At 32.8% G+C, this 13161-nt stretch overlaps 1 protein-coding gene across 1 annotated transcript; it reads right to left on the bottom strand.

Moving 5' to 3' along the window:
• Positions 1 to 1646: 1646 nt before the first annotated feature.
• LOC140672756 (uncharacterized) lies at positions 1647 to 7045 on the bottom strand. Its single transcript, XM_072905136.1, has 7 exons — positions 6884 to 7045; positions 6604 to 6635; positions 6314 to 6367; positions 5287 to 5751; positions 2883 to 2942; positions 2085 to 2676; positions 1647 to 1970 (listed from the first exon to the last, which is right to left on the bottom strand). The coding sequence occupies exons 1-7, from the start codon at positions 7043 to 7045 to the stop codon at positions 1647 to 1649; spliced, it is 1689 nt and encodes a 562-aa protein (XP_072761237.1).
• Positions 7046 to 13161: the final 6116 nt, after the last annotated feature.

The following is a 13161-nucleotide window of genomic DNA, read 5'->3' as shown; positions in this document are numbered from 1 at the left end:
ATGTCAATTAAAGAATCTGAAATAAAACAGAAAAAGATATAGTTATGTTTTGTCTTAAAAATATATATTACATTAAAAATATAAACAACGGGTTAATTAAAAACGACCTGACTAGCCAAAATTATTCAATTTATTTACACGACGTTTCGACCATATGGTTGTGGTCCTTTTCAAGTGACTATAACTAATAAACTTAATACATTGATTAAGCGTGGTAAAGACAGATTACATACTGACTTTAGAACTGATGTGGTTTATAAATTACAGTGTAAGGATTGCGATGCGCTTTACATTGGCCAAACAAAGCGACATATACGCACACGTATTAGAGAACATCTTAACAATATAAAATTACATCCTACCAATCAATCAGTCGTTAGCAAACACAGAGTTGAATTTGGGCATGATTTTGAGTGGGATGATCCGGTTATTTTACACAATGAAAAATTTATTAAGAAAAGAGAAATAGCTGAAATGTTTTTTATTAAGAAATTTAACTCCACCATTAATCTACAAAGAGATACTGAAAATTTAAATAATATTTATGACAAAATTATAAAGGTCGTTTGAACTGTTTTTCTTTTTAAATATTCACAGTTTTGTTCAAAAAACTCATGCTGACATGACGTGTCTCCTTGTTTGTGTTCATCTCAAAATTTATAACCATTGTTTTTAACTAAGTGACATATTTAATTATTCCATCATTATGTTCTACCTTTAAACATGCCCCATTGGATTTTTTCATCTCTTTCTTAATTTACGTGTGAGTAGACTAGTTTTATGACGCCTTTATGTTGTATTGTTTGGCTAAAATCTGGTAAAAATTGTATCTATATATCAATGTTTGATCCGTTATTTATTTATTTTCTTTATAGTTACACTTGAAAAGGACCACAACCATATGGTCGAAACGTCGTGTAAATAAATTGAATAATTTTGGCTAGTCAGGTCGTTTTTAATTAACCCGTTGTTTATAATCAAATACTAGCGACTTTAATAACTTATAATTAAAAATATGTTATACACTTACCATTTATTTCTTACAAAATGAGTAAGAAAAACAGCCTCTTTTATGTGACGACTTGTTAATCTACTTCTTTTATCGGTTTCGACATTATTAATAGCCGAAACAACTCTCTCTGAAGCCACGGAAGACCTCATTATTGTACAATATTTTAGAGCAACTTCTGTCAATACAGGAGACACCGCTTTGTAGTTGTACCAATATTTGATAGGATTCTCCAATAATGGAAGTACTGCAGATTTAAAATATAATTTTAATTCAGGTGGCATTTATGATGTATATAATTCATCCTCGTCTGAATGCTTTTTCAATCTTTCTGCATGTTCCATCCAAATAGAATTTTAAACTTTTTGAGTTTCTTTAGACGGACTGTTTTCTAACTTTGAAGGAGAGCCTTGTTGTCTTGCTATTTCTCTAATTTCCCGACATACTTGTGATATAGCTTCTGCCTGAGGGAGAGAAGAAAAGCTATACACTCTTTTGAACCTGGGATCAAGTAGAGTTGCGATTGTCAGAAGTTTATTTTTTTCAAGAGGTACATATTTTATTTCAATTTCCTTTAATAAATTCTTTTTTAATTCTATTGCAGCATTGGTGGTAGGCTTTAATTCATTTAATGTATCTAGTACATTGTGGCACAATAGCAATAGGATGCTGGCAGTAACATATTTATCAGCGGAGTAGTTGCTTCTTTAAAAGGTGCTAAAAGGCGAATAATCTCTGATACTACTTCAATATGGTATCCTGCCAACATTTGTGGACTATCTTTATGATTTCTACTAGCTAAAATAGTTCCCAAAGTGGGAGCTAGTTTCTCAAATTTTTCTACCATTTCAAGAGTAGAATTCCATCGAATAGAAATGTCTTGTGTGAGATATATTATGTTGCCTTCACTTTTTCCATGCTTTAACTGCTCTGCTCTGAGTCCATCCGATGCAATTGTACTCTGCTTAAAGTATGTAACAATTCACTTTATTTGTAAAATTATTTTATCAAGTTCAGGTGTATTCTTTAAAGAATTTTGTACAACTAAATTAGTTATATACGCAAAACGCCAAACCCATTTTGAGGAGTCTGAGAATAATTCAACTGCCTTTTGCATGTTAGCAGCCCCATCTGTAGTAATAGAAGCTATTTTTAATGAACTCAGAGAGTATTCCTCACAAATCTGATAAAACTGCTCAGATATAGTATTTGCCGTATGTCTTTCTGTTAGGGGTACTGCTTCTAAACAAACGGATTCCAGATCGCAAGTTTCTGCATTGATGAAATGACCAGTTATGACCAAAAAATTTCTAGTTGAATTCATTATTGTACAAATGTCTGATGTCAAAGAAACATAATGTACTTGATTTAACATTTCTTTAAGTTGTGACCTACACACTTTATACTTTTCTTCAAGAAGAATTGTTAATGTAGATCTTGAAGGAAGTTTATACAGAGGACAAAGAGTTTTGACAAAATGTATAAAACCTTCTCTTTCGACAGTTCTAGTAGGCATATTATCTTTACATATCATGTTTACTAATGCTTTTGTGATTACTGTATTTCTTGAACCTCCGCTTTCAAAACTTGTTCTTCTATTGAAGACTTCCAATAATGTATTTTGTGAAGAATGTGGTGAATCGTCAATGGAGAGTGGGCTTTGCGATCTACAAAAAAATGAAAAATATACTTTTCTGTACTTTCTGTTCCAATATTTTATATTAAATTATAGATAAATTTTTATCTACTATAAATTATATATATTATATAATATATATTTATTCATTAACTTTAAACTTTTATACTATACGAATTCTGAATAGAATTTTTAATCGTAATAAAATAAGTTTAATGTCAAGTTAATTAAGTATACCTGCTACGTTTATTGGTGCTAGGTTCTTCCTGGTCTAAATTTTCTTTCAAACCGTCTTCACTAATTGTAAGTTTATTTTTTTTTCTACAACAAATTTTCTTATATAGAACTTTTATAATATTATACTCTTTTTACTTAAATTAAAAGCTATTTATATTATTATAAATTAAAAAATTAAAATAATAAAAATAATTTTATATTCTAGTAAAATTTTTATATAAGTACACTCAGCGTCAGGTATGCCTTAACACATGAATTTTCGAGTGTCAAGGCACATTTAGGCAGCGTATTTCGACTCTACGTATTCGCGCATCATGACTGTGGTAATCTGGCAACGTTGTCTCAAAGCAACTAGAGAAAACTTCAATTGAATAGTTTGACGTGTGACATATGTCAAAAATAATGGTTATTTGTCAAATAGAACACATGTCAGATTGTGGTTATAAAAGATAAGTATAATATATTATAATTAATAAGAAACATTTATGAATATATAAACAATATATAAATAAAATTAATATTAAAATATATAAAAATATAACATCCATAATATAGTATTACAGTTATAATATTATAATATAATATTGTTCTATAATATTATTATAATATTATTATATTATATTTTATAAATATAATACATTTATGTTTATGCAATAAAGTAATTTATTATAATTTATTTTAATCTTTATTGTTCTGTGTTGCAGGGCATCGAAGAAAAACTATCGAATTATATCTGATTCGGGATATGTCATGTTAAGGTGTGTAATACTTGGTTTATTTCATTATATTATTTCTTATGTATATATTTTTATATTAATAAATTATTATAATAAATATATTTATGGTTTTTATTTAATTGTTATTATAAATAGGTATATATTTTTTTATATAATACAGAACAATCATATAACAACATTTTAATGTGTGCAATAATTAAATACAAAACTTTTTATACACATTATATATAATAATCAATTATAGTCAATTATAATTTTAATTAACAATAGCAATATAATACAGAACAACAAAACAATATAATACAGAACGTAATACATAACATAACATAACATTTTAATAATAGAGATTTACAAAAAATTTCGGAAATTGTGGGATAACTGTCAAACTGTAGGCTTATGGGTGAGAAAGTATGCAGAAGGAGGAATGGTAAATCTTAGGGACCATCGCAAGAATAACAGAGGTCCAAAAAAAACTACTTTGGAACAAGACGAAGAAATCATAAGAACTGTTGATCAAAATCCTTATGATGCAGCTATTAATATTTTAAGACACGTGGAATTAAATATTTCTGCACGAATATTTATTCAGACACAGGAAATAAAGCGCAAATCAGAACATAGAATGCAAAGAATTACTGTTTGCAAGACAACACTTAAATACACCTCAAGAAGAATGGCATGCTGTTTGGATGGATGGAAAAGTCTTGTCATCCGCAGAAGAAGAATGATATACATAAAGTCTGACGACCAAGTGGAAAACGATTAAATCCAAAATATGTTCTCACATCAGGGAGCAGCGACAGAATCAGAGGATTCTAAGGAAGCATGACTCAAAGATGATTAGATTAGATCTCGTAGAGATATATCCATGAATGGATGCTGAAGAATATGTGCAAAGTACGAGAAGTGTTAAAGCCTGGTATTAGACGAATTTAACCAGAATAACAGTATCCAGTGTTAAGATAGCACAAAATATACGCACGCACATATTTATATAAAGCAGATGTCATTGTATATTTCTAGACTAGTGCAAGCGTGTTTTGACGAAAAGCTGGAAATCCATACAGTAGATACTCTTCGTAAATCCAAAATATTTGGCCAAATGAAATCATCTGGTTAACTGATAGAAAGAAGCATTAAGAAATCACGTGCACTAAGTTTAAAACTAGTTATTCCTGAAATGCATAATAAAAATTGAAATTAATAATAATAAGTTTTTAAATTTTTACGAAAACATATAGATATAATAGCATTTACTTATAATATTTGCATCTATTTACTCTTCTTTAGTCTCTTAAACTTTCTTCTTCAATTTTGCATTTCTGAAATAAAAAAATATAAAGCAATAAATATATGTTTATATCGGGTATATGTGTATATATACATATAACATATATTATATTAATACTTACTAATGGTATCCAATATCCTTCATTTTCCAGAACTAATTGTAATCTTCTTCCCATTGAATTTACTAAATTATGTGTATAATTTTCGCGCTGTGATAATTGCAAGCTTGATGCACATGATTTCGCAATGCTTCTCTTGTTTTATGTTCACCAGCTCTCCACGATAATATCATTTGGGCCCAAACATTTTCAATAGGATTCAGATCTGGAGATTTTGCTAGCCATCAAATTTGTTGGATGTTTGGATTTACGTCAAACCATGCTTGCACTAGTCTAGAAGTATGGACCGCACTATTATCTTGGACTATTTTAACAACTGGATACTGTTCCTCTGGAAAAATTCGTCTGATGCTAGGTTTTAATACTTCTTCTAAAATTTCGACATATTCTTCAGCATCCATTCTTGGAGTGATTTCTACGAGATCTAATAGTCCATGGGAAGTCATACTTCCCCAGAATCCTATTGTGATTTTGCCGCTATGTCCTGATGGGAGAACATATTTTGGATTTAATCGCTGTCCCTTAGGTCGCCAGACTTTATATCGCCCTTCTTCTGCAGATGAAAAGACTTTTTCATCCATCCAAACAACGGCATTCCATTCTTCTTGAGGTGTATTTAAATGTTGTCTTGCAAATTGTATTCTTTGCTCTCTATGTGCTGGTTTGAGTTCTATTTTCCTTGCTGCAGGACGAGAATTAATATTGGCGGCATGTAAGCGGCGTCTAATTGTTGATCCAGAAATATTTAATTCCACGTCTTAAAATATTAATAGCTGCATCATAAAGATTTTGATCAACAGTTCTTATGATTTCTTCGTGTTGTTCTAAAGTAGTTTTTTTTGGACCTCTGTTATTCTTGCGATGGTCCCTAAGATTTACCATTCCTCCTTCTGCATACTTTCTCACCCATAAGCCTACAGTTTGACAGTTATCCCACAATTTCCGAAATTTTTTGTAAATCTCTATTATTAAAATGTTATGTTATGTTATGTATTACGTTCTGTATTATATTGTTTTGTTGTTCTGTATTATATTGCTATTGTTAATTAAAATTATAATTGACTATAATTGATTATTATATATAATGTGTATAAAAAGTTTTGTATTTAATTATTGCACACATTAAAATGTTGTTATATGATTGTTCTGTATTATATAAAAAAATATATACCTATTTATAATAACAATTAAATAAAAACCATAAATATATTTATTATAATAATTTATTAATATAAAAATATATACATAAGAAATAATATAATGAAATAAACCAAGTATTACACACCTTAACATGACATATCCCGAATCAGATATAATTCGATAGTTTTTCTTCGATGCCCTGCAACACAGAACAATAAAGATTAAATTACTTTATTGCATAAACATAAATGTATTATATTTATAAAATATAATATAATAATATTATAATAATATTATAGAACAATATTATATTATAATATTATAACTGTAATACTATATTATGGATGTTATATTTTTATATATTTTAATATTAATTTTATTTATATATTGTTTATATATTCATAAATGTTTCTTATTAATTATAATATATTATACTTATCTTTTATAACTACAATCTGACATGTGTTCTATTTGACAAATAACCATTATTTTTGACATATGTCACACGTCAAACTATTCAATTGAAGTTTTCTCTAGTTGCTTTGAAACAATGTTGCCAGATTGCCACAGTCATGATGCGCGAATACGTAGAGTCGAAATACGCTGCTTGAATGTGCCTTGACACTCGAAAATTCATGTTTTAAGGCATACCTGACGCTGAATGTACATTAATAACAGAATATTTTAATTTAAAAGCAATGCAAGTAACACATACCTTTTTCTTTTTTATACATTCGTCAAATGCAAATAAATGTTTAGTTTTTAAGTGTGCCAACAAGTTGGATGTTGTTCCAGAAGTTTTAACTTTCTTAGAACATAATGTGCATTTAGCAACATTTTTCTCTGATTTTGAAAAATACTTCCATACAAGACTCATGTTAGAAAAATAAGTCACAGCACAAAATATTACTTTTAAATTGTTTTAGTCACTTTGTAATTCACTACTTATAGTTGTGTCTCGAGGTTTGTTTTTTATTCCTGCACTTCTGAACTAGTGCAGTAAGTTAGAACGAGAAAAAGTATATTTGTCGTATTCTAACTTATTGCACTAGTTCAGAAGTACAGGAATAAAAAACAAACCTACGGCAGCGTTCCATGGGTCACTGTACAACACAGAACGCATATACTACAATAGAGCATAGACCTAAAGGTAGAATAGAATAGTTAGGTTAAGTTAAGTTAGGAAAGTCCAATGCTCATAATTCTAGAAGTCGGTTCGAGGTCCCGATCTGAGAAACGTGTAGCCAATAAGATTACCGCTTTTCCAAAAAACTGTAAATTGATTGGATAAACATTTCTCGGATTGAGGACATAGAAAACTGGGCTACACTTTTAAAAAATATTCATTTTTTATGACTTGTTTAAATAATTCGAAAGTATTCATTCGATAATTTATTCATATTTTTTTTATTCGATATTTTTATATCGAAGTGTAAGAAATATCGAATATTCGATAATATCGAATGTCGATAAACATCTCTATCTCTTATTTGAGGTGCTCTTGGACATCGTGGATTTGGGATGTCAGCCGATACTTAGTGCCAACGTAACACAACCGTTAGTCTCGAACTATCGAGAACGGCCATCTTAGGCCTTTGTTCACCTTTGTTCCTCTATCCCCGTTATCATTTTTTTATTTAATTTTTTTATTCCAATACCTTCTATTTTCTCTCATTATGACCTCCGAGGGTAGGTACAATTCCTCAAAAGACAACGAGATGGATTATGAGAAAGACACCCTTCTTACTCAAACTCTCAACTTTTTTATAAACGAATCTGAATTGACCGAACAAATAAGTCTCAATAATAACACCATAAAAAGTATATTGCCTTTCACAGAAACTCTTTATAAGCGCCTGCGAAAAAGGAACCAGGAAAATGACAATACAAATGACACCTTAACCTCAAACAAAATTCACATAAATAATATCAATTTTCCCTTCATAACACACACACACACACACACACACACACACACACACACACACACACACCACCACCACCACACACCACCACCACCACCACCACCACACACACACACACACACACACACACACACACACACACACACACACACACACACACACACACACACACACACACACACACACACACACACACACACACACACACACACACACACACACACACACACACACACACACACACACACACACACACACACACACACACACACACACACACACACACACACACACACACACACACACATGTATGTATGTATGTATGTATGTATGTATGTATGTATGTATGTATGTATGTATGTATGTATGTATGTATGTATGTATGTATGTATGTATGTATGTATGTATGTATGTATGTATGTATGTATGTATGTATGTATGTATGTATGTATGTATGTATGTATGTATGTATGTATGTATGTATGTATGTATGTATGTATGTATGTATGTATGTATGTATGTATGTATGTATGTATGTATGTATGTATGTATGTATGTATGTATGTATGTATGTATGTATGTATGTATGTATGTATGTATGTATGTATGTATGTATGTATGTATGTATGTATGTATGTATGTATGTATGTATGTATGTATGTATGTATGTATGTATGTATGTATGTATGTATGTATGTATGTATGTATGTATGTATGTATGTATGTATGTATGTATGTATGTATGTATGTATGTATGTATGTATGTATGTATGTATGTATGTATGTATGTATGTATGTATGTATGTATGTACGCACGCACGCACGCACGATGTATGACGCAGCACGCACGCACGCACGCACGCACGCACGCACGCACGCACGCACGCACGCACGCACGCACGCACGCACGCACGCACGCACGCACGCACGCACGCACGCACGCACGCACGCACGCACGCACGCACGCACGCACGCACGCACGCACACGCACACGCACACGCACACGCACACGCACACGCACGCACACACACACACACGGTCAATATCAAGCTCTTTAGTCTCTATTAATGACTCTATTCTAAGAAATAGATATTCGTATAACAATTATGGTCCGTATGATATCTATATCCAACAGATCAGCAATCCTTCTCCCCCGCTACATTCTATCACAGTTGACAGAATAATCACCAAACTCAACATAGACGGAATCTTATAAATCAAGAAGGTGAGTTATTCTAAGATCTCAGTTTTTCTCAAATCAGGACAGGCTGTTAACTCTCTCATAGAAGACTCACGCTTGAAAGAAAACGACATAATAGCATTCATTCCCTCTTTTCGCACATCCAAAAAAGGTGTGATAAGAAATGTTCCACTGGATGTAATCGAAGACCAAATCCTTGAGGATGTCAAGAGCTCCATCAAGATTCTCTCTGCCAGAAGACTAAATGACCGCAGGGTCATTAATCATAATAATAGAGTTTCTCAAGACCAAAACTTAAACAATGCTCAGCCCCTAACTGAAGACATCCTCACACCTTCATACTCAGTTGTTCTCACATTAGAAGGCCAGAAACTTCCTACTTATGTCACTCTTTGTTACGTTAATCATCCTGTGTTTTCATACGTCTCTAGAGTTTCTATGTGCCATGTCTGTTATAGATTTGGTCACATAAAAGCCTCCTGCAGGGGTGTCCAAGATGTTTGCACTGCGGAGAGAAAGGACATTCAGCGAACAAGGATGACTGTCCCCTCTGGCAAAATCCGCCTATTTGTGCCAATTGCAAGGGAGAACATCGTGTCATACTAAATGCCCTGAGCAGATCCAAAAAGAAATCAAAGAATACGCAGTGTTCAGAAATACTTCCATTGCTGATGCCAACAGCATCATAAGAAGTAAGAGATCACCTCTTTCTTTCTCCTTTTCCTCAAATGAATTTCCTTCGCTCCCCTCTCGAAACATCAACACTTTTCCTTATACCAAATTGACAGATATTTCGTATGCTTCACGCTTTTCTCCGCGGTCATACGCGAAATCTATTTCTTGTATTCAATCAGACAAATCCTTTCTCTCTCCTTTATCGAAGTCTAAATCTTTTCCCATGCCATCCTCCAATCATCAGAAAATCATTCACAATAACCTTATCCAATCATCTTCCCCACTCTCCACATCTAAATCCTCATTATCGTCTTCATCTGTCTCTTTTTCCATCCAACTTCAAAAGTCACATAGTAATACTAGTAACAAAACAATCAATTTTGCTATCAGTAGCCCCTCTCATACTTCTCAAAACAATATTAATCCTGTCAAAATCTCTTCTAACGTGAACATCAATCAACTTATTCAGAAATTTTTTTCACTCATCACAACTCTTAACATTTCCGCAGAATCACTAGCCAATGCAATGGCATTCATGGAAATTTTTCTAAAGCCGCAAGGATCCCTCACATCTTCGATACAAGATGGCAAATAACCATTCGCCTAATGACCTTACAATTCTACAATGAAATTGTCGTGGAGTTCTTAATAAGAAAAAACTTTTAGTTAACCTCTTAGATCATTATGATATCTTTGCTTTCTCGAAAACATGCCTAACTGCAAATCAAAAATTATTCTTCAACAACTATCATATCATCAGACAAGATGGCCCCTCCAGCCATTCAGCTGGGGTTTTGCTTGCTATCAGGAAAAATATTCCGTTTCATAAAGTTAATATCATTTCATCTTTTTTAAGAATTCTAGAAACAGTTTGTATAGAAATACCAGCCACTCCCAAATCTTTACTCATTGTATCTATTTATAGACATTCTAGCTCCTTAGATTCATATTTGTAGGAAAATTTTTTTTCTTCTTTTGATTTTTATTCATACATTCACATTATTGTTACTGGCGATTTTAACGCCCATCACACCTCGTGCGGCAGTCATCACTTCAATCTTTCAGGCAAACTGCTCCTTGAAGTAACACAAGAGCATCATCTCTTACCTATTAACAATGGTACTCCCACTCGCCTTTGTTATCCTCATAACTCTTCGTCAGTCATAGATCTCACTTTCGTTTCCTCTTCCTTTGTTCTTTTTCTATCCTAGAAATCGTATGATGATTTCTTGAATAGTGACCATATTCCCTCCATCATTTGTAGCAACCAACCACTTAAAGCTATCTTATTTTATTCTCACAAACTCAACACTTCTAAAATAGAATGGAAGTCATTTCATTCTCTCCTAATTACACAAGCAGCTGCAGAGGGAGTGAATAGAGCTTTGTCAGCTCCTCCTCTCTCTCTGTAGCTGCTTTTTGTAGCGGCGCCTAGCAGCCCTGCTAAATCTGACGTGGGTTTTTTTTAACGGTCTTCGTTGGAACCCGCCCCCGCGTTGGTGTTTCCTTCCAGATCGTTCGCTTCCTGAAAAAGCCACGCCCTGAAGGACTTCCATATTATTATTTTTATTTCGCACTTCCATCTTGATCTCACGAGAAGGGCGGAAGAGCGATTTCACCCGGTCAGAGCCCTGTGCCAAGGCTTGGTTTATACTCCCGGAGGTCGCCCAGGAGGCACCGTTCGCAACTCCCTCTGCGTCACGCAGCCTTCGGCACGGTCACTTACACCTTGGCTTGGAAAGGCTCTCTTTGTCAATCGCACCCAGTGACACCACTGAGCGGGTGTACCTGGGTGCGATCTCGAACCTCTTCACCATGCTAAGGTGGAGACCCGTTCGGGGCATATTTCTTACTATTAATCAGTTGAATTTTTGTTATTTCTAAATGTTAGTCTACGTAGAATATAATTGATCAAGAATGTATAAATTTACATTTTTAATTTACATTTTCTATAATTAAATAATATAAAATAAACATAGAAAAGCAATGAAGAGCCGATGCGAGTGTAGGGCGTGAAAAGAAACTTGTTTCTCAAACAGTATTCGATTCAATCTTTATTCTATATTTCACACGTTTCGGACTTCTTTCGAGCCTTCTTCAGTGACTTTAACCCTTAAATGTCACTAGGGGTCCCTGTGACCCCACGCGAATTAAGTTAGATTTACAGTACTAAATAATGTAAAACTTGAAGTTATGGCGCCATCTGTTATTAGTTTGAGTTATCCTCTCCCCCTTTCACTATTATGCGCAGTCCTCAAAGCGTTAATGAGATTAGAACACCCTTTCGAAATAGACGGTTTTTGTGGTAAGATCCAGCTGACAGGTACGTATATTTAGTGAATTTTTTTCGAATTTTTTTCTGTATTTTTTATCATCAGTTGTGTTCAGTAGAAGGTGAGTATTTGATAGAGCATAGTGGGATTTTTTTGTGGAGCCTATATGTATATTTTTCGGCATTATCAGATGGCATAACTTTTTTATTTGACGATCGAAAACAGCTTATTTGGCAGCGGCTGCTTGAGGACGAGCAAATTGAGAGTTTTGGTGGAGATCCTTCAGATGAAGAGGTAGACCATGTTTCTGAAATGTCATTTGAAACCGAGAAGGAATCAAGTACCATATTTACAAAAACGGTACAGTTTGCCTAAGCTCAAAGGACTCAAATTAGCTATTGCTAGCATCTTAATGAAAGATGAAGAGCTTGCGCTACTAGAATAGCGTCATTATCTCAAACCGAAGGAAAGGTACGAGTTATGCAAAAGAAAAAAAGATAAGAAGACAAAAGAAATGTGCCCGTTTTGCAAACGTCCGATGTGTGACAAGCACCGCGTATATATCTGTGCGTTGAATGTGGCAATATGCAATAAATTTTAATATACTGTATTATACTGATATGTATTATACCTGATATACAATATTATAATATTTTGCAAATTTTTATGATATATTAATTTTTTAAGACTCTATTCCTGACTTCATTTTTCAAAATAAATACCTTTTTTAAAACGCACACTAATATACTATTTTTTTACTTAAAAAGTAACATGAGAATCTTGAGAATATCAGATTCAATTTTTAACTAAAAATATGAAAAATTGTTAAAGTTATGAATTTTTTAGTAAAAACCATTAATTTTCTTTTTTTATTTGCTTCTCGGATTTTTTTATCATACTTAAAATTAAATTTAATAAA

This window comes from Anoplolepis gracilipes, chromosome 13 (genome assembly GCF_047496725.1).
Source record: "Anoplolepis gracilipes chromosome 13, ASM4749672v1, whole genome shotgun sequence".
NCBI classification, from domain to species: domain Eukaryota; kingdom Metazoa; phylum Arthropoda; class Insecta; order Hymenoptera; family Formicidae; genus Anoplolepis; species Anoplolepis gracilipes.
The sequence above is the reverse complement of the archived record's forward strand: the minus strand, read 5'-3'. Positions and strand labels throughout refer to the sequence as shown.